Below are 23,649 nucleotides of genomic sequence, written 5' to 3'. Positions count from 1 at the left end.
TGTGAGTGAGGGATAGAAACAACGAATGTAAAAATGTTAATTTGATCAGTGTTCAAAGTATCTTTAAATATACACAATGTGAACAGTAGGTCTGATGAAAAATTGCTTTTAGAATAAACTGTCTACAGTTATGCTTTATTGAGAAAAATAGTGATATCCCTCATATTTAAGGCTTTATTCCCAAATATCCATTATGGTAAGATGTTACTTGAGATATCAGATGCATCAAATATGATCACTTGAACATTTTTAAAATCACTGCTCCCAATGATTAACAATACCTTTAGAGGTGGGCTTTCAAGAAGTGTTTAAGTTCTCTTTTCAATAGCAGCAAGAGAAACAATTCTTGAAGCACAAATGCTGTGTTACATGCAGGTAAATGGACTTTGACCTTGTGAGGCTATGCCGGTGCAATTAGTTCCGACTATATTTGCATCAGAAGTCAATTTCCCAACACACAGAATTAAAGGGTACCGCCAGGCAAAGATTTTTTTGTTGTTGTTGTTGCTTTGTGACAGATATATCACTCATGAACACATCACAGCTATTTTGATATCAAATATTCCTAATAATTCTAAAAAAGGACGATATTTGTGTTAGCAAATAAAACCTTCTCTGTCCAGCAAATCTCCTCTATGTCAAATATTATATTGTTTCTTTATGTATGCCCCTGTTAAACTTGAAGGTAGTAGCCAGAGGCGTTGTGTTTTCAGGTTGCTCATTCATCTGTCCCTTTAATATTTGGTAACCGTTGCGTAGTGGGGGGAAAAAATCACCAGCTATTCTTGATTCTTATCATATGTACACATAATAAGCAGCCATTGATCCATTGTTGTGGAAGAGGTGCACAAATAACACGTTTGAATGCACATATGAACAAAGGCACTTGGTCGTCTTTTGTGTTCATGATATGGCAGGTGAATACAGACAGTGTGTGTGTGTGTGTGTGTGTGTGTGTGTGTGCTTTTGTAAAATTTGTGAGTAAGGAGGAAAAATGTGACCTTTGTTATATTCTTTTTTTTTGGGGGGGGGGGAGGAATATTCACCATCGAGGCCATTGTTTGCATGCTTGTAGCCTCATTATGACGCACAGGCACAAAACAAGAACATTAGGATGCCCGGAATGTTTTCGTTGTAAACCATTTGAAATTATCGGTGAATCTTACATTATGGTGCTGTATGTGTGTACGTGGCTGTGTTTCTTCTATAGGGTACGAGATATGTTTTTGTGCCCCCCCCCCCAAAAAAAAAAGAAAATAAATAAATAAATGAATAAAAAAAATGATGGAATGACTGAATTCAATTGATTGATTCTGTAAATTGTAAAGATATTTACCTCTCACATGAAGGAATGGTGTGTGTGTGTGTTCCACCATGGATTATTGATTCACTTGTCATCAGCTCATGGAGAAAAGCCCCCTTGTTAAGATGTAAAATAAGTGGCCTTCAAAACACAAATAGATGAGGAATTAACTTTTTTGAATGCCCGAAGGACGCCATGTTAGACTTTTGATGCTGATACTTGAGCGTGTATTGTGTTGATGTATGAATAACAAATGGTCATGAGTGTGTTCTGTAACGAGTGTCACATAATGGTGAGTTGTTGATCGATGAGATAGCAAGAACATTTTACGGTGTTATATAATTGTGCTCATTGCATTCACTGCTTTCTCTTTTGTATTGGTTTTTACTCTCTTCTCTCAAATTATTAAAAGCATTTTATTTGGTTTTTTTTTCTTTTTGGTGATGGTATGTATAAGCAGTCCCTTTAAGTTCTGCAAACCCCTTCTATCCCATTCATGAGACCTAGTTTATTGTGTACCCGACATCTCATTTCTCTCTCTATCTCAGTTGGTGTATAAACATGTTCACATGGGAGCTAATCACCAATGATAAGATCTTGCCTCCTAAACTACAGCTTGTGTCCACTCGACACCTCATTATTCAATGATTGAATTTTTGAGCTAGAGTCCCACTCGATGATAAAACCACAGGACTTGAAGAAATACATGCCCGCAGTGCTAACGACAACTGCAGTCATGATGCAACGATGCAGTAATGTACAACATGCTCTGCGAATTGAGGCAGAAGCTGAGGAGATTAGGTTTCACAGAAAGTTCATATTCAATTTAATTGATTTTCATGTCCACATGATGCTAAACTATGAGGAGGGTGGGGCCCCATGTGGCTCTTGTATAGAGTCTAAACCTCGAGAAATCATGTGGCTTTATTAAATCATTGAGTAATCTGGAAGAGGGCCAACTTTTGAGTGCATCTTTATGATACTAAGCTACCAGCCGATTATCAGAGTTTACAACTCCAAGCCAAGCTGTTAGTTAAAGATCTTGCGAATGTACCTTCTGTATCTGAGTGCAAACACGGGCTGATGCATGTACATGTGGTTTTGTTGCTTGCAAGGGCTGGTAGAACATCCTCCTATGGTTTTAGCAGCTGTTTGATAGCGTATCAAGATGTTCATGTAAAGGCATTTTTTTTTTTTTTGTGGGGGGGGGGGATGGAGGGGGCACTTTGGCTACTGTATATGCCAAATATTTCGTGAGGTTTTTATTTTCGCGAATTTCGCGAGTCAGCTGCTATTTGCGAAATTAAAGTCGCGAAAATATTGACTCTAATGCTAATATGAATGTGACGTACGAATATACATTTCTCCATTCAGTACAGGACTCCACGATCGCGAATTTAACCACTCGCGAAATTGTCGGGAAGTCCCGATTCGCGAAAATTTAGACTCGCGAAATATATGGCGCTTGTACAGTATATTCACAGAGGTGGTGATTCAGGTCAAAATCATGGTCCACATTTAGTCCATTGACTAAATTAAGCTTGAAAAAAAAAAGTACCTTACGCACGCAAGTATCATTGTAGGGTTATCATTGGATGTCTCTTGGTGTACGTGATCTGTCACACACATTTTGATACACATGTTGTACGGAAAAAAAAAAATTGTATTAATCGCGGACAAAATTTAGACCACCTCCCTGAATACGAGCCATTGTCTGCAGATTTTGAGAGGGGGAGGGGGGATGGAGAGGGGGGGACAGTGATGTGTGAACATACTCAGTTTTAGTGGACATTCTTTTCATTTTATAAATTTGGAAGATACTGTACATTTCTGTAGCAATATATACAATACCAGATATCAATCTTAGTCAATCTTAGAGAATGCAAATTGCTTTGCTTGTCAAATTGAATCAATATTCATCAATGAACATCAAATTTGCCTTCAGTTGGTAGTGTTTCAGTTGCAACATTTTATGTTGTAGACATTTTTAATGCAAAGTAGTATCATTGACCAGTTGAGGATGGACTGATTTTACTAGAAAAGGCAATTCCCATATAGACACTTGCGCGAGTATACCCAGGACCTGTTCTCAACGGGTTACATTAGTATTGGTTGCAGTAGTGTAGGTAGTGGTGAATGTAAGAAATGCTACTGTTGGTGCAGTGAACTGTAGGCCTACTTCTTTCACAGAGTTGACATTACTGTAGGAGGGAAGGGCATTTCTTTGCACTACTTTTATCTCTGTTCATGTGTGTTTGTGTGTGTTTGCACGCATTTCGCTGATTCAGCAAATCCTTGTAGGCTTGGAGTATTTATCCATAGCAGACCTTTGATATTTGTTTTGAACCCGCTTGAAGCAGCACTATGAATAAAAGCTCTGATCTGGTTTCCGTTTGTCCGTTATCAGACTGTCACATGTACAGGAAGGGGTGTGTGTGTGTGTGTATGTAAGTGCATTTGTGTGTCTACTAATGGCTCTCTTTAAAGTTTATCTCATCTTGACTGCAAATATGTTTATCTTGGCTGTTGGTGACATGGAGTCATTTTAACTGGAACAATGAATGGAAATGGGGCAGTGGGGCGTTTTCTGCATAGCATTTAGACTCAGAGATGTGTACAAATATACTGATACCAGCAATGAGCAATTATGCAGTTAACAAAGACTCTATGGTTCACCATGTGGTATTTAAGTCCTGAAAAGGACTGTGAACCTCTTCGCCCTATCTTTTTGTTCACAGTCCTCTTTGGGACTTCACACATTTTCAAGAAAGAACACCTCTACTCCCACTTACTCTCCATCTCACCTCTCCCTTTTCTCACCTCTCCCTTTTCTCACCTCTCCCTCTTGACTTTATCTCCTATCTCCTCTTCCAACAGTCCTTTTCAGGTCTAGGACTACCACATGGTGAACTGTAAACTCATACCCTTTTCATAAACTCATCCTCCAATTATCCGCCTAAGAATAATGCGGACATTTTAATAAAAAATGCATTCACAAACTCTGAAAATCATCCACATTATTTTTACAAGCGCCCGTCCTGAAAAAGGCGGATAATTGTCATGGTGACTGCACACGTCCCTCCTGCGGGAAAGACAGGTGACGTTTGACCGCACCCCGGCAATTATCCGCATTATTTGGGTTTGCGTTCATAAACTCCAAATCTGGTCCCAATGCTGCTATTATGTGGATAATAGAAGCGTCGAAAAAAAGAGGATTATTCTTCCCCCGCTCCGATTTTACGACCAAATGATGCGGATATTATCTGCATTATTGAGTTTATGAAAGGGGTATCAGTCTTCGTTATCGACACCACCACGCAAACCTCCACCTTCAAATCATGCAGTTGTCAATAGTCCCAACCCCTGGGTACCCAGGGATGGCCGGGACATACATCCAAGTTAAGCAGCAATTTTTAATAGCACATTTTTGGCTCGGATGGGTCAGGAATATACCGTAGTTGTTGAGGGAGATTCACTCATTTTGCCCAGGTGGGTCAAGAATATACCAGGGTTGTTGTTGGTTGTTTTTTTGACAGTACTTTGGTAGAAGAAAGATTACTCTCCCTCCAAAGAAATACTCAAAAATTCAGTCTGTCAACCTACTTGTAAGTGACATATTTTGGTCCATTATAGAGATCAAATCCTAATTGTGACTTTTTTAGGGTTTTGAGCTGGACAGTCACAAATTGTTTAGCTGGTTTGTTCTCAAGTGTAGTTCTGTGATTGATTGTTGCAGACCTTTGTATCTTTTTGCTCATCGTCATTTATTGTTTTGAGTTCATATTGTTGAATGAATAAGTCCTCTATTAAAGAAGGCAAAAATAATGCCATCCTTCATATCCTTCCATCTGTGCCCTTTTTGCACTAATGCCCCCAAAAGTACACTAGGTATCTTTCCACCCATGATATTCCTGTATGATGTGCTCAATCAGCAGTCATGATTCAAAGCTTGCACAGCTAGGTCATTGAATATTGGAAAACCTCGTCATGTGCTCATGCTGTGACTGGATAATGCTGGTTTCAACCAGTTGGGTGGCGAACACCTACGCCCAGCTTGCACCAGTCTATAAATGCATTCTGTCAGGGAAATGTGCAAAACAATTCAGTGAGGGGTTAAATGCTTGAATCATACAGCTAGGGCCCCAAGCAAAACTGTGCCAGCCTTGAAAGCACCTTTAGTTCTCCGGCTGCTCTGACTGTCAGCCCCCCCCCCCCCCCCCCCCCCACACACACACACACACACACACTCACACACCAAACATGTTTCAATACAATCTAAATGATGCAGGATTTATAATACTACTGAGATTAAAAAAAAGAAAAAAAGATCACGCATCATCTACCCCATGCCAAAAACTGATATCCATTTCTGACTTGTATTTAATTTTGTTGAGTGTTGGCTAAATCCAGGTCCTCCTAGATATTGGACCCCCCCCCCCTTTCAATGTGTGCTATATTATGAGAACTAAACTGAAGTGTTGAAGTAAAATATATATGCCCATTGTGAGTGAGTCATGTTCACTTTTAACCCCAAGCTCAAAACTGAGTTTCATTTCAGACTTGCATTAATTTTTCTTTTTTGTGTGTGTGTGTGTATTGACTAGACCCAGTTTCTCATACTCTTTATACTGGACCCCCACCCTCCCCCTCCTTTGAATATGTACTATGAAATCAAATTGAGTTGCAGTGTTGAAGTGGGCCATCGTGTCATACTTACATGCATCATTTATCTCCAAGCCAAAAACTGATGTCTGTTTCAGACTTGTATTTATCTTTATTTTGATTTGTGTTTGTGGCTGAAAGGTCCGGTTTACCTTTGGGAATAGTGATTTAAAATTTTTTTCAAGATATGACATTTGATGCATATGTGTAGGTCTGTTGTACCACAAAACATCCTATCATATGAAATTTTCACGAAGCCTAAAATGTGAGGAGATATCTGTATTTTTCTCAATAAACCGTAACTGTAGGCAGTTTAGTCTGGAAGTATTTTGTATATTTAACAATACTTCACATCCATCACAAAAAAAAACAACAACAACAACAACAACAAAAAAACAATCACACACACACACACACACACACACAAAAAACACCCTATTTCATTTCAGACTTGTATGTAATTTTGTTTTGTTGTGTGTTTGGCTAAATCTATGCGTAGGTTCTTCTGGATGCTGGCTGCGTGTATCAGGAGGCCCTGGGCTGGGAGCGACCAGGTTACTTCTCACCAAAGGGCGTGTCAAAAGTGAGTGAATACTACCAGTATTTGGCGTTGTATCATATCTTGGTCCGGTTTACCTCAGCCAGATGCAACCACCCCATTCACGTACCAGATTGCAGTATTCCCTGTGATTGTCATTTTTTTCAATTTGCCTGGAAAAAAAGGAAAATGCAACTAATTGTATCCTCTGAACAGAGTTGGGAGGATACTATGGATTTGGCCTCGTTGCGCGTCTGCGTCCGCCGCAGAGATTTTCTTGTGAGCGTTCTACTCACTGCAGTTCTTCTTAGATCATCTTCAAATTTTGCATGAAGGTGTATTATAGTAAATGCCTATTGTTTCTGGTGATGGCGCCCTCGCTTGTTCCGTCTTTATACATGTCATGAAAAGGTAAATTTAAGAGGGTCTGTTTGTGTGTGCGACGCTGGCCTTGTTTCTTGACCAATGTTTTTTCAAATTTGTAAATGTATCATAGTCAAATCTATACACCTATAGGGCTCACACCTGTAAATAAAATGGACTGTCCCAGACCCCTTCACAAATTCGTACCAAAGATACCAAAATAAATGAAGAAAAAAATTAATTAAAAATCAGTGATGTAGTTTGGCAAAAAACTGAATAGCTGTAGATATTGAGTATGAATTCCTCTACAAACTGCATTTTGGTTGGAAGATGAAAGCTTTTCTGATGGAATTTGAGGGGACTATATTTCATTGGGTACGTGTACGGAAAATAGGTGATTTTTTGAGTGACAAGAACTCGTAGTCTGGCTTTGCGGACCCCTGGACAGAATTAGAGCAGAACAACCCACCCTGGCAATCTGATGGATGAAAGGTAATATCTCACTTATTCAGGTTAGTGAAGATAAAACACCTCATTTCTCCCAGCTATTTTACAGATTTTTCTGAAATTTGAATTTTAACACACGTCTCTATGGGGAATTATTTACCCGTGTGAGCCCTATAGAGAATGCACGCAATACATGCAAGTCTATGGGAAGTATTCATCCCATACAAGCTCTGCTGGTTTATGTTGATCTTGTATTGTGTCAGATCTCTCTTCCTCCCTCCCCCTTCTCCTCCCTACTCCCCCCCCCCCCCCTCCCTCTACCTCTCTCCTCTACTCCCCCCCCCCAACTCTATCTAGCTACAATTTCTTTTCTTAATATTATGTTCTTGTGGTACTAGATCTTAGTAAATAGCAGTCATCAGTATCACACAACTTTGAATGACTTCTTGTATTGTGTATCTTGTATTGTGTCAGATCTCTTCCTCCCTCCCCCTTCTGCTCACTATCCCCCCTCCCTCTACCTCTCTCTCCTCTACTCCCCCCCCCCTTCCTTGCTACAATTTCTTTTCTTAATATTATGTTCTTGTGGTACTAGATCTTAGTAAATAGCAGTCATCAGTATCACACAACTTTGAATGAGTGTGTTAATCTTGTATTGTGTATCTTGTATTGTGTCAGATCTCTTCCTCCCTCCCCTTCCCCTCCCTACCCCCTCTCTCTACCTCTCTCCTCTACTTCCCCCCCCCCTCCTCAACTCTGCCTTGGTACTATTTCTTTTCTTAATATTATGTTCTTGTCACTAGATCTTAGTACATAGCAGTCAGTCATCAGTATCACACAACTTTGAATGACTGTGTTATTTTAATGTATTTCTTTGTTTTGGCTACCACTGAAACAGCTCAAAATACATAAAATTAGACTGTTTGACAAAACAAAGTCTTATCAAGTACTTTGTAGGCTATAAGGTGATGATGACACACCCACAATCAAGGATAACTGCCTGGATCTATGTATTCATCTTATGAAGAACTGATCAAAACTGCAAGATTTATTTAAAAAAAACCCTAAAGGGCATGATTTTCTAAAAGCGTCCCTTTGAGAAGCTTTATAACCCTTGAAAGTGAAATTTCTCATATGATGTAGGGGCAAATATCATAAAAAACACATTTATGATGTTTAAAAGTCAAATAAGAAATATGACCTCCACTATAGGGCTCACACCTGTAAATAAAATGGACTGTCCCAGACCCCTTCACAAATTCGTACCAAAGATACCAAAATAAATGAAGAAAAAAATTAATTAAAAATCAATGATGTAGTTTGGCAAAAAACTGAATAGCTGTAGATATTGAGTATGAATTCCTCTACAAACTGCATTTTGGTTGGAAGATGAAAGCTTTTCTGATGGAATTTGAGGGGACTATATTTCATTGGGTACGTGTACGGAAAATAGGTGATTTTTTGAGTGACAAGAACTCGTAGTCTGGCTTTGCGGACCCCTGGACAGAATTAGAGCAGAACAACCCACCCTGGCAATCTGATGGATGAAAGGTAATATCTCACTTATTCAGGTTAGTGAAGATAAAACACCTCATTTCTCCCAGCTATTTTACAGATTTTTCTGAAATTTGAATTTTAACACACGTCTCTATGGGGAATTATTTACCCGTGTGAGCCCTATAGGGCTCACACCCATAAATATTTCCCCATAGGGATGTGTGTTAAAAATCAAATTTCAAAAAATTCTGTAAAACAGCTGGGAGAAATGAGGTGTTTCAGCTTCACTAACCTGGATAAGTTAGATATACCCTTTCATCCATCAAATGATCGGGGTGGATAATTCAGTTCAAATTCTGTCCAGGGGTCCGCAAAGCCAGACTACGAGTTCTTATCACTCAAAAAATCACCCATTTTCCGTACACGTACCCAATGAAATATAGTCCCCTCAAATTCCACCAGAAAAGCTTTCATCTTCCAACCAAAATGCAATTTGTAGAGGAATTCATACTCAATATCTACAGCTATTCAGTTTTTTGCCAAACTACATCATTGATTTTTAATCAATTTTTTTCTTCATTTATTTTGGTATCTTTGGTACGAATTTGTGAAGGGGCCTGGGGCATTCCCTTGTATTTACGGGTGTGAGCCCTATAGTGGAGGTCATATTTCTCATTTGACTTTTAAACATCATAAATGTGTTTTTGATGAGATTTGGACCTACATCATATGGGAAATTACACATTCAAAGGTCATAAAGCTTCTCAAAGGGACATTTTTGAAACTTAATGCCCTTTGAGGTTTTTAAAAAAAATAAAAATGTAGTGCGGATCAGTTCTTCATAAGATGAATACCTAGAGACAGGCAGTAATCTTTGATTATGGGGGTGTCATCATCACATTATTGCCTACAAAATACTTGAAAAGACTCTGTTTTGTCAAACAGACTAACTTTATGAAGTTTGACCTGTTTCAGTGGTAGCCAAACAAAGAAATACATTAAAATAACACAGTCATTCAAAGTTGTGTGATACTGATGCCTGCTATGTACAAATATCTATCTATACCACAACAAGATAATAAGAAAACAAATTGTAGCCAAACAGAGTTGGGGGGGGGGGGGGGGGGGGGGTAGAGGAGAGAGAAGGGGGGGGGGTAGGAAGGGGAAGGGGGAGGGAGGAAGAGATCTGACACAATAGTTCAACATAAACCAGCAGAGTTTGTATGGGATGAATACTTCCCATAGACTTGTGTGCATTGCATGCATCCTCTATAGGGCTCACACCCATAAATATTTCCCCATAGGGATGTGTGTTAAAAATCAAATTTCAAAAAATTCTGTAAAACAGCTGGGAGAAATGAGGTGTTTCAGCTTCACTAACCTGGATAAGTTAGATATACCCTTTCATCCATCAAATGATCGGGGTGGATAATTCAGTTCAAATTCTGTCCAGGGGTCCGCAAAGCCAGACTACGAGTTCTTATCACTCAAAAAATCACCCATTTTCCGTACACGTACCCAATGAAATATAGTCCCCTCAAATTCCACCAGAAAAGCTTTCATCTTCCAACCAAAATGCAATTTGTAGAGGAATTCATACTCAATATCTACAGCTATTCAGTTTTTTGCCAAACTACATCATTGATTTTTAATCAATTTTTTTCTTCATTTATTTTGGTATCTTTGGTACGAATTTGTGAAGGGGCCTGGGGCATTCCCTTGTATTTACGGGTGTGAGCCCTATAGTGGAGGTCATATTTCTCATTTGACTTTTAAACATCATAAATGTGTTTTTGATGAGATTTGGACCTACATCATATGGGAAATTACACATTCAAAGGTCATAAAGCTTCTCAAAGGGACATTTTTGAAACTTAATGCCCTTTGAGGTTTTTAAAAAAATTAAAAATGTAGTGCGGATCAGTTCTTCATAAGATGAATACCTAGAGACAGGCAGTAATCTTTGATTATGGGGGTGTCATCATCACATTATTGCCTACAAAATACTTGAAAAGACTCTGTTTTGTCAAACAGACTAACTTTATGAAGTTTGACCTGTTTCAGTGGTAGCCAAACAAAGAAATACATTAAAATAACACAGTCATTCAAAGTTGTGTGATACTGATGCCTGCTATGTACAAAGATCTATCTATACCACAACAAGATAATAAGAAAACAAATTGTAGCCAAACAGAGTTGGGGGGGGGGGGGGGGGGGGGGGGTAGAGGAGAGAGGGGGGGGGGGGGGGTAGGAAGGGGAAGGGGGAGGGAGGAAGAGATCTGACACAATAGTTCAACATAAACCAGCAGAGTTTGTATGGGATGAATACTTCCCATAGACTTGTGTGCATTGCATGCATCCTCTATAGGGCTCACACCCATAAATATTTCCCCATAGGGATGTGTGTTAAAAATCAAATTTCAAAAAATTCTGTAAAACAGCTGGGAGAAATGAGGTGTTTCAGCTTCACTAACCTGGATAAGTTAGATATACCCTTTCATCCATCAAATGATCGGGGTGGATAATTCAGTTCAAATTCTGTCCAGGGGTCCGCAAAGCCAGACTACGAGTTCTTATCACTCAAAAAATCACCCATTTTCCGTACACGTACCCAATGAAATATAGTCCCCTCAAATTCCACCAGAAAAGCTTTCATCTTCCAACCAAAATGCAATTTGTAGAGGAATTCATACTCAATATCTACAGCTATTCAGTTTTTTGCCAAACTACATCATTGATTTTTAATCAATTTTTTTCTTCATTTATTTTGGTATCTTTGGTACGAATTTGTGAAGGGGCCTGGGGCATTCCCTTGTATTTACGGGTGTGAGCCCTATACCTATTGATAATGCTGCCCTCACTGTTCCACCTTTTACAGGGTCAAAGGTCACCCTGATCATGTCAAAATTTGCAAAAGTGCTTATTTCTGCAATAACTTGATTGTTGCCCACTGGATTTTGCTCAGACTTGCTAAGGAGGTGTATGGGTGGTTATTTTACATGAAGGACACAACAGTTTGTGGTGACGGCGCCCTCAGTGTTCCGACTTGGAGGTCATGTCACATTTCTTGTATATGCTCTATAAGCCACATATCTTGTCGGATTTTATTCAAACTTGCTATTAAGATTTGTGGGGAGTTATTCTAGTTAACAAAAGTTTCCATTGACAGCGCCCTCATTGTTCTGACTTTTAAGGATGCTATGTCATATTTCTTGTATGTGCTATACTACATGTAACCTCATTTCTCATGGGACTTTATTCAGACTTGCTAAGGATCGGTGAACGGATGGCCATTCTACATGTTCATGTCGGACACAATAGTTTGTGGTGGTGGTGCCCTCAATGCTCCAACTTGGATGCCAGTCACATTTCTTGTGCACGCTCTATCAGCCACATTTCTTGTCAGATTTTGTTCGAATTTGCTGTTTAGGTTTATGGGGAGTTATTCTAGGTAACAAAAGTTTTCATTGCCAGCGCTCTCATTGTTCAAACTTTTATAGGATGACATGTCATATTCCTTATATGTGCTATATGTACTAGCCTCATTTCTCGTCGGATTTTATTGTATCCTGTGACAGTTGCCATATTATACAACATTCTGGCCTAAAAAGTAATCCAGATGGGGTATGGGAGACAGGTTCGGGGGATACATGTGCTGGAACGGGTCTCCTGTGCGAGTGCTCTAGTTTTTTTTTTTCACACATTTGCAGACTGATGTTGTGGCCCCCACCCCTGTAAGTAGTGTTGGAGAAGGAAATAGAGAATAATTTTTGTCTAAAAGTGAACTTTTGATATCAACCGGCCAAACAGATTGAGATATACTTGTCTTTTAGGTGACTAAAGTGCTGTTATATCTCTCTGCTTTTAGCTGAGTTTTGAGACATTTTGATGTATACAGCAGATTTGCTCTGTAATGTTTATATTTTACTCTGCAGGCATGAGATTCCATTATTTCGTGACTGAAAAGTGTAAACCTTTTGTTATCCTTGCTATTTTGCTTTTGCTTTTGCTTTTTCTTTTTTCTTTTTTGCAGCATTTCCAGAGATGTGAATTTTATCTCACAATGCTTCTCTATTTTTTTGTCCTTATTGTTTTGTAGCTACTAGAGTATGATTACTACGGTTACTATGGTAACGAGCTGCACGAGAATTACGCCTATAAGGAAAGACTGGAGGACGACTACACATTTGACTTCCCAAAGCACCATGATGTGGTATGTAGCTGATGTTGCGTCATACTGTATCCGTCTGTCTGTTTCTCCTTCTCTTTAATTTCTCCTATTCTACCCTCCTCCCTTTCCTTGTCTGTGCTGCTCCTATTTTCTGTATTTTCTTGTCCTCTGCTCAGCTGCTTTCACCTATCCTCTCTTTCTGCATAGCTTCACCTTGTTTTTTGTGCTGTCTCTCTTCATGCCTTCATCCAGGAGAGATGCTGTAGGCAGGGCTCGACACTAACGGTGGCCCGGTGGCCCGGGGCCACCAAAAACGCATGTCGGGCCACCAAAATTTCAGAAATGAAGAATTTTGTGGCCTGATCGGGCCACCAAAAAAGGTTGGATGTTTGCCTTTGGGCCACCAATAATAAAAGTTAATGTGGAGCCCTGCTGTACGCATTATGTTTGCTTTTCCCTTTTGGAATGGACCGGGTACCTATATATGCAAGGAAATGTTGAATGGTTTACCCATGGCTCGACTCTAATTTTTTTGTTTGGTGGCCTGATGGGGCCACCAAAATCCTAAATTATAAATTTTTGGTGGCCCGAGAGAAAAATTTGGTGTCCCGAAAAAAACAAAACAATAAAAAACATTAAAAGTCCTTTTTTTTTAATGAGTCAAATATTTAAGATTTATGATAGTAAGAACTAGAAGTTGGACATATCTACTCATAAATAAACTTCAACAAACTTGCAACACTCACTCTCAGGCATTTATTCAGTCCTTTTCATCCATCCTTTGAACAAATTTAACTGCTAATTTCCGGCGCAAAAAGTTACAAATTTATTGACATACTTTTCCAAAAAATTTGATGGCCCGAGGCGGGCCACCAAATTTGCCCTTTTTTTGAAATTTGGTGGCCCGACTTTCATTTTTGGTGGCCCCGGGCCACCGGGCCACCGTTAGTGTCGAGCCCTGGTTTACCCGTTCCTTACGGGAACCTGGTGCTCTGTGTATTAAGTCTATGGGCATTTCAGAATTCAGTGGGGAACGCATTAAAAGACTTGTGAGACAGTATTTCACGACTGCTGTGTGTCTCAAGACATATTACATTTTCTCAATCGCAATTCTCAACTGCTCTCCGTGCTGTTCAAAAAGATTATGAATGATAATCATGATGATAATCATACCCCTCTTCTCCGATGGGTACTTGCAAGCGATGCCACTTTATGATGACAGTAGATGAAAGACATGTAAAGCTGATAAGTTGTTGCAGAGTTGCTGCCATAAGTGACAGAAATCACTGTTAAGTTTTCATGGTTGTAAAGCACTTTGTCAGGTGGGGTTATCTGGCAAGAGAAATAATGAAATGGTATGTTTAACCCCAAAAAGACTGGGGGGGGGGGGGGGGGGCTTTTGGGCCCCCCTCGACATTTTTCGCGATCAATCTGGAATGTGAAAATCTCGCGCTGCGACGTTTCATGACTTTTTTCTTTTAAGTATTGCGCAACTTTTGAGACCAAATTCATGGCACCCGGGTACATGGTTCTGAAGTTATGCAATATTTTGTAAGTGCATGTCAGACCCGAAATAACTCAAAAATGTGATTTCATGTACAAATCCAATGCAAATTCTGTTTCTGACCAAAATTCATAAATGTACTAAATGTATAAATTTTTACTTGTACTGATCAAAATCAATTAATTTCATGTTCTTTATGATACAAATAATGCCACCGATGATTTCCATGGAAAAAAACAATAAAGAAAAAAAAGTAAAAAACAATGAAATACATAAGAAATTTTAAAAACAATAAAATACATAAGAAAAAAATTTGATACCACCGTTTTTTTTTAATGTACATTCAATAAGAATCCTACACAGAGTACCTAAATAAAAAATCAGCAGTTTTGGACCTACGATTACAGATTTACAGCCATTTTTTTAAATTCATGCATAAGTGAGCATAATTAATTGTGAAAAAATAAATGAGCCCTCCCCCAGTCCTACGAGGCATCAAAATAGCCCAGTCTTTTTAGGGTTAAAGTGACTGTTCATTTGAATGTATTACCAGGAATGCAGGGAGAGAGAGAGAGAGAGGAGGGGGGGGGGGGGGGGGGGGGGAAGAAAGAATGAAGACAAATTTTAAATGAAAAACAGCATGAATTATTCTGAATGCCAAGGATTAAAATAATGATTTCAGTGTGACATTTGTTATCTTAAAAAAAAATGAAATTTCTACCACTATTTCCATCACCTGAACCTGCTGTGAAGACAAAATTTTATGTGTTTTATTTACGTATCTTTCAGAAAAAAAAAACATTTCATTCATTTCTTGTGAATCCCAATCCTAGTTCTATATTTTTCACGCCCGTAGATGCATTGGATGTCATTGATATTGTAAATAATTTTAAAGCTAAACAAAGCTCAGGTTATGATGGTATTTCAATGTTTCTTCTCAAACAAATCATTTATGAAGTAGCCGCACCTTTGACCCATGTATTCAATTTGTCTTTAATGACTGGTGTTTTTCCTAGTAAAATGAAAGTTGCCAAGATTATTCCTGTTTTTAAGAAAGGCAGACAGGACGACCTGGGCAATTATAGACCTATATCTCTTTTATCATCATTCTCCAAAGTACTTGAAAAAGTTGTCTACTCCCGAACTATCAAGTTTTTAAATGACCATGATATCTTAGTAGACACTCAATTTGGGTTTCGCAAAAAACATTCGACTACTCACGCTGTTTTGTTGTTAATAGATAAAGTTGTTCAAGCTATCGAAGCTAAATCTCACACTGTTGGAGTTTTTCTGGACCACTCCAAGGCGTTCGACACAATTGATCATGAAATATTACTGTACAAACTGTCTCATTACGGGATTCGTGGCAGCGCCTTGGAGTGGTTCAGAGATTACCTCACAAATCGATCACAATTTGTACACATTAATGATTCTGATTCAAGCACAGCAAATATAATGTGTGGTGTTCCACAAGGCTCCCTTTTGGGACCACTTCTTTTTATTGTGTACATAAATGATTTGCCCAGGTCGTCAGCACTCCTTTCTTTCCTCTTGTTTGCGGACGATTCAAGTCTTTTTTTGACGCACAGAAATCCCACTGAGTTACTTGATATGCTTAACTCTGAGTTGAATCATGTCAATGATTGGATTCAAAGTAACAAATTATCCCTAAATCTAAACAAAACTAATTTTATGGTGTTTAGTAATACAATCACTTGTCTACCTGGCTCAATTTCAATCACAGGAGTAAACTTACAACAGACAAATTCAGTTAAATTTCTTGGTCTTTTAATTGATTGTAAATTATCTTGGCAGGAACAAACAAATCATTTATGTAAGTTATTATCAAGAAATTTGGGTGTTATACAGAAGCTTACGCATGTTTTCCCCATATATATATTACGTACCGTATATTCGACTTTGTTATTGCCTTATCTTCATTATAGCATACTGGCCTGGGGGAATTGTTCCAAAATACGCCTGGAGTCTATCTTTAGAATACAAAAGCGAGCTGTAAGGATTATCAATTGTACCAATTATTTAGCACCGACAAGCCCTCTGTTCAAAAGTAATAACCTCTTAAAGATTTTTGATATATATTCTTACTCCCTTGGGATATTTATGTACCAGTTAACTAAAGACGAATTACCTTATGCTTTCACTCCCATGTTTGTAAAAAATAAAGTTATACATTCCTACCCTACAAGACAGGAAAATTCATTTCACTTTTCTCCCGTGAGAACTGCATTTGCTCTTAAAACAATAGTACATACAGGTCCGACATTCTGGAATAGCCTTGACTCCGACATTACTGAATCGTTGTCATTGAATTGTTTTAAACGTAAACTAAAAAAATCCCTTGTGCAGGCTTATATCTAATAATACAACATGCAATTTTATTTGAACTCCCTCTTCTTTATCAGATTCGTTGTTTATCATATGTATTCCATGTTTGCCTTTTTTTTTTTTTTTTACTGAGTCATTTATGTCAAGGCTATTCCTGAATTACTGAATCATTATGTATCATGTGCGTTTTTGCGCATTCTTACAGTTACGTAACTGTGTTGCTCGGGTGACAAGGAGTCTTGTAAACGCGTTACAGGTGGCTACTTTGTATTTCGCTATGCTTTCGTATATTTTATTCCTTTCTTTTGCTCTTTTTGCTCTCTTTTCTTTTACGTCCCTTTCCTTCCTTTCATAGTCTTCGTTTCTAGGTTGTTTAAGAAGACCAACACTTTCATATTATATACAGGGACCTATACATTACAAGCTTTGCTTTTTAGTAGGTCCCCACATTTCATGTTTGTTAAATTGTCTTCTCTTGTATTCTTTGTAATTTACGACGCTATGTTCAATCTTATGTTCAATCGATCGTATCATGTTTGATGTTTTGAAATGTGGAACAATAAAATCAAATCAAATCAAAATCAAAAATATATTTGGGTCAGAAATGTCTATCTTGTACTTGTTTGCAAATTCATTTGTTTGTTTGTGGTTTTCTTTCAGATCGGAAATGAGTGCCTAGCGGTGCGAAATAGTGTCGGCGTCTTCAACATGTCCTATTTTGGGCAGTTCTACCTGACAGGCCCAGATGCTCAAGCAGCAGCAGACTGGATTTTCACCAACAATGTCAACAAGCCTGTCGGTGAGGACAGGAACTGACTTGATTTTGCCCTCTCTTGTCCGAATTGGGCCATTCCAAAGTCATGTGACTACTCATAAAGTTGTTGGATCAAAGTATTCAATTCCTAGTCTGAAGGAGAAGGTATGCAGTAGCCACTGCGCTGTCAGATACCCTAAGGTGTTTGAAATCTTTGATGGATAGAAAAGGACATTTAGTTTTGGTAGAAGTACAGTAGGGAACTAAATTTAAAGCCTCAAATCAATTAAAAGCAAATATTAACCAAGAAATGTACATGTCAGCTTCACAGCATAACTTGTTTAAAGTCCTGGAACCAAAAATCCTGTATTTCATGTTAAAGGGTACTTGATATTTCATGGAAATGTCTGTACAGACCTCATATTGATATGCTGTAAATGCGAAAAATTTTTTCGGTCTGGAAATTTTCCCGAATTTTCCCAAGCGGGGGAGATTAGTTAATTTGTATTCAGTGACAGTTAGTTTTCGGACATCCACATCAATGGGATGGCACTGCAGTGTGCGTTCTAATCAGTGAACAAAGCATAGTCAGGGTTAAAGGTCATGTACATGAACAAAAATTCTAAGAATTATTCATCATTGAAATTTGAAGTCACATAGTGTGAATGTGTGCCCTGCACGGAATGACAATGGAATAAAAGCTGTAACCATTTATATGTATATGTTTTGTTGTTTTTCTGAAAATACCCAACAAACAGGTTCTACCATCTACACCTGTATGTGCAATGCGGCGGGGCAGACAGAGGGTGACCTTACCGTGAGTGTCATTGACCCAGCCGCGACCTCTGGTCCCCTGGCCCCCAGCTTCGAAGGGCGGGGCTTCTACGTGGCGGCGGGAGGGGGCGCGGCCGACCACGTCAAGGTCCACATGCTGACGGAGATTCAGGACCGAAACTTCGACTGTCAGGTGATCGACGCCACCGAGGAGATGGGGGTGATCAGTGTGCAGGGTCGCAAGAGGTCAGTGGTCAAAGGTCATTACTGAAAAAAAGCAGACATTCTCGCCGTGAAACTTTTGTGAATTGGCGACTGGCATTCAATGCATCGTGTATTGGCAAACACTTTATTTTGCATGCATTGTACTCATGCAAATCTTGGCTCCTCATGAAATTCAATAAAGTTTCATGTGTGTGAAAATTTCTGTTTTGCAGTATTGGCAAAGGATGATGTCGTGGGTGCCTTATTCCAGGGGTGGCTTTTGACAGTTGATAATCCTTGTTTATACTGCTCAATGTGATTTCTCACCAGTTTTGCCATTGCCCTGATATATTTTAGAGAAATGATTGGATTGCATTGTACGTAGTGTGCCACATAGACATCCCCAAAGACAATTTCACAGAGCATCAATTTTAGAGTATTTGTGCAATTTGATGTTGCATCTTGTTGGATGCATGTTCGGGACAAAGTTAGGGAGTACCAGAATATAGATGTGAGAAATGAGTATGTGCTGTTAAAATCTTCCCATGAGACTTGAGGAATTCTGTAACTTTCTCATTCCATGTCTAATTTCTGATGAAATTTCCTCTGTTTGCATTACTCTATTCATTAAAGACATCTAAAATATTTGATTTGCACGGTAGCATCCGCCATTTTGTAGCAGAATTTGGAGCTATTGAGCTTTGTCAATGTGGTCAATGCCCAGATCTTTGATATTATTGCTCTTTCTTGCAAATGTCCAGTCGTGATGTCCTTCAGGCACTCATCTCCGATGCGGACCTCAGCAACGATGCCTTCCCATTCTCCACACACAAGATTGTCACCGTTGCTGGGCACGCCGTGCGTGCCATCCGACTGACTTTCGTTGGCGAACTGGGCTGGGAGCTCCATGTGCCGAATCATGCCGCCGTCGACGTCTACAAGGCCGTCATGCAAGAAGGCTCCAAATTCGGCATTGCCAATGGTGGCTACCGGGCGCTAGATTCCCTTAGCCTTGAGAAAGGTATTGACAGTTGTGTAATGGTGTCATTGTTTAAAGTTCTATACACTCTGCCTTAATTAGCATTCTTTTGCTATCAAAGCGCCTTAGTGACATATGTTGATTCATCTTGTGTATTGATTGCAACATCTGATTTTCTGACAATGTTTCAGCAATTGAGATGCCTGAAAAACAACCCTTCTTCAACCTTGAAGTTTGATAATTAGTTTGTTCTATCAAAGGCTTTCTGTAGAAGTTGCAATAGTAGCAACTACCATGGCAATGGGCTGACATCCTGCAAGGTAATTGGCTGCTAATATTTCTTATCAGGAACTTAGCACTCAATAGATGCGTTTTGGTGTACATATGAGAGGGTTTAGCACAGAGAGCTGCTGTATGCTTGAAGGTAGTGTGAGGGCGCTGTTTGTGCAGTGTTACCTGGTCCAATTCTGTTTTCAAAAGTCTTTATGTTTCCTTGTCATTAGGGTACAGGCATTGGCATGCAGACCTGCGTGCAGACGACACACCCCTTGAGGGCGCCCTTGGCTTCACCTGCAAGCTGAAGTCGGATACTCCCTTCCTGGGGAGGGAAGCTCTTGAGCGACAGAAGGCGGAGGGACTGACGAAGAAGATTGCCTGCTTCACTGCAGATCCGTGAGTATTTCAGTATTCTTCCAGTTAAAGAAAGCCCTCTTTCCTCTTTCATGGAATAAACTAGAGCTGCACGAGCCCCCTGCCCTCCCAATATAGGCTATTAACCTGTTATGCACCTGTGCAGTCAGCAACACCCTTTATTGGCATTTGGATGATTCCCCCCCCCCCCAAAAAAAAAAAACAAAAAAACAAAAAAACAACAACAACAACAACAAACAAACAAACAAAACAAAACAAACAAGCATGTAGACAGACTAGCAGCCATGTAATTTTGACAATCCACTAAGTTGTAGCAGTGAATATTCCCACATGAAGGCCATCATGGTGCAATAGGGATTTCGTAATGTGTTCTGAGCTAATTAAAGGGAAGATAAACCCCAGAACAATGTGGATTGAGTGAAAGCAGCAACATTAGTAGAACACATCAGTGAAAGTTTGAAGAAAATCGGACAATCGATGCAAAAGTTATGAATTTTTAAAGTTTTGGTGTTGGAACCGCTGGATGAGGAGACTACTAGAGGTTATGACGTATGAGTGGACAACAATACCAAGAAAATATAAAGAAAATACTACAAAAATCCATTTTTCATGAAAATTACAAATTCCATCAACTTGATATTGACATATGTTAAGGGTAGCAATTATTCCCCCTGCTTTCTGAAAGCGGTTGGTCCACTGCTCTTTCATAATTCTAGAAAAGTGAATTTTTGTTGAATTTCCTTTATATTTTCTTTGTATCGTTGTCCACTCATACGTCATTTCCTCTAGTAGTCTCCTCATCCAGCGGTTCCATCACCAAAACTTTAAAAAGTCATGTAACTTTTGCATTGATTGTCCGATTTTCCTCAAACTTTCACTGATGTGTTCTACTAATGTTGCTGCTTTCACTCAATCCACATTGCTCTTTGGGTTTACCTTCCCTTTAAGGGTTGGATTCTGAATACCTGTGCATATTATGAACATAGGCGCACAAGTGGGTTAGCACAACAGAGCTCGAAAGAGGTGATCGACTATATGAGTGAACTGTATTACTGTGCTTGTGAGATATGAAATTTATGTTTGTGAAATAAGAAAAATAATACCTCGTTTTGATTGATGTAAATATAGTATAAGGGAATATCATGATAAAGAGAAATTCATTGCAAGAAATATCATAAGTTGCAAGTGTTTCAGAAAAAACGGTGTCTGTTTAGACACCTGTTTTCTTGACACGTATTATTGTATTGTATTTGAAATATGATGTTATTTGAAATATTATGATGTATTACGTGTACAGATGAAAGAGAATAATAAATATCCCAGTGAGGGGGGGGGGGGAAAAGAATAGAAAAAAAAACTATATGAGTGAAGGTACCTCTCTTTACTGGTCAATTAATGGGGCAGCCTTATTTCTGTCCCATCACGTAGCTCCTTCTGGCCCAAAGGTTATAACTTTCATGAATCAACTTTTTTTTATGCGGTCGTTCAAGTAAGTTGCATTACATATAATATTTCTGTACATATAAAAAAAGAAAGAAAATAATTTTTCATAAGACTCCTGAAGTGATAGTTAACGACAAAACCTGACGGTGTGTTACATTGAGGTTGCAATATGGTGTACTTGTCATGGCATGTGTCACCTGCCTGCAAATCTAATGCTCTAAAGGATTGAGATATTCTACTTTTGTAGGTAATACCTTATCCAACCCGGAACAGCTGGAGTGTCCTCAGGCAAGGTACTGATTTTGTCTTGTTTTAGTCAACCTAGCAGTGCCTGCAGGCACCGGCCATATTAACCAGTGAAGGTTTTCATTTGACGTGCCATGCCCCCCCCCCCCCCCCTTCCCGGGTTAGGGCAGGTTCCAATCTCTTCTGTCGATTGTATCTTTCTCCCCTGCAGCTCTCTACCCCTCTTGGGTCACGAGCTGATCCGCCGCAACGACGAGGTCGTCGGCTTCCTGCGCCGTGCCGAGTTTGCCTTTGAGCTCAACAAGAGCCTCGGCTACGGCTACGTGATGCGGCCGGACGGTGGGAAGGTGACGAACAGCTACTTGAAGGAAGGGGAGTACACCCTGGAGAGAATGGGGGATGTCCACCCGGCCCAGATCCACCTCAAGAGTCCCTTTGACCCCACCAACCAGAGAATAAAGGGCATCTACAACTAGAGATTGGGCGACAAGGATCAGCTATATATGTGGACAAGCCACAGTCTGAACAAAACTGACTGAAATGCCAACAAAGTATTGTTCAGGTGACTCGGGCTTGCTTGGAGGTTATGAGTCGCCAAGTGGTTGTAACGTACCTGTGATGATTAAAAATTACTAATGCTTGGATTATAGTCCATTACAAGAGGTGGCCGGCAGGAATTTTTGTGCAGTACAGGGTAACATTGTAATAAGTGAGTTTGGAAGTAATTATGAGTCTTACTTGTGTGTGTTTGTAATTCTTTTTCATTTTCACTGCCCTTTTTCTTCATCACGAAACTCGCCATCGATGCGTCAAATTTGTGAAGAAAGTAGCATAACGAATGAATTACTCTTGTAGATTGCAAGTAAATAGCAAGTGTAGATAACAAAATCTGAGTGATTCTAGGTCAGTCTTTCTGAGTACTTCTCTGTTGTAGAAGCTGTGTACTGAATTGAATTTTCGGTACTTGTGCATGTGGCACGACACAAGAACTTTGCAAGTATTCTTCATGAATCATTCCTTTATGTCCTTGTTGATTAAGTAGATTGTATTGCAGTACCTGCCAGTTCTTCTTGATTTTGCTGGAGGCTTCATGAAATTGTTTCAGTGACTATTTCTTGGAAGCATGAGGGATGAATGTGAAAGCTGCCACGATTGGAATCTGATTTCACCCACCAGGGTGCGGCTCACGATAGTCCTCCCAAAAGTTTTCTGGAATCTCTCCGGTTTTGATTCTTGAACATACGGGCCATTCTCATGGGGCTTAAAAACTTGTGAAGTTAGAAAAATCCCAAAACTTGGGTAAAAGTTGAACGGAGCAGCTCTCCCACTTTCCTCAGGAAACTTCACACCAAAAATTTCAAACCAGAGTGCAATTTTTCTGACTTGGCACAAAGCTTTGTCAGGTGTTTTGTAATGAGACAGCACGCAGCACAAAAATTGCGTTTACGCTCACATGACTTCCGCTCCCTCTCCTCCTATTATAGCATGTGACAATTAGACATGAAAGTGGCTGTATCGGAGAGTTTCATATCTGCAACTGCGCTATTTGCATCTATCCACTCGCCTTTCACACGTACAGAACAGCATGCTTGGAATGGTCGAATGAGTAATGTGCAGTTCTTTCAGAAACTTCTCAGTTTTTTTGGGTCGAAGCTAGTATTGTGAGTTTTCAGAGTAGTGAGGATGTGTATTGCAAAACGTCTCAAGTTCTCATGTTGTGATGTTTTGTAGCCAGAGTGGTCCCATTGACAGCACTGTATTATTGCG

The 23,649-nt window shown here is 39.4% G+C and overlaps 1 protein-coding gene across 1 annotated transcript in view; it reads left to right on the top strand.

Annotated features, from left to right (window-relative positions):
• Nucleotides 1–22,358, top strand: part of LOC139731567 (sarcosine dehydrogenase, mitochondrial-like) — a 31,098-nt gene extending 8,740 nt beyond the window's left edge. Inside the window, exons 9-15 of the mRNA XM_071642456.1 lie at nt 6,465–6,539; nt 12,910–13,023; nt 17,492–17,630; nt 18,344–18,605; nt 19,325–19,584; nt 20,046–20,214; nt 22,094–22,358. Coding sequence (XP_071498557.1) covers nt 6,465–6,539; nt 12,910–13,023; nt 17,492–17,630; nt 18,344–18,605; nt 19,325–19,584; nt 20,046–20,214; nt 22,094–22,358 — 1,284 coding nt within the window. The remainder of the gene's footprint in view (nt 1–6,464; nt 6,540–12,909; nt 13,024–17,491; nt 17,631–18,343; nt 18,606–19,324; nt 19,585–20,045; nt 20,215–22,093) is intronic.
• Nucleotides 22,359–23,649: the final 1,291 nt, after the last annotated feature.

The sequence above is a fragment of the Diadema antillarum genome, unplaced genomic scaffold (assembly GCF_040938485.1).
Source record: "Diadema antillarum isolate AM-2024a unplaced genomic scaffold, OU_Dant_1.0 seq00000379_RagTag, whole genome shotgun sequence".
NCBI lineage: Eukaryota > Metazoa > Echinodermata > Echinoidea > Diadematoida > Diadematidae > Diadema > Diadema antillarum.
This window is presented reverse-complemented; position numbering and strand designations above follow the sequence as displayed.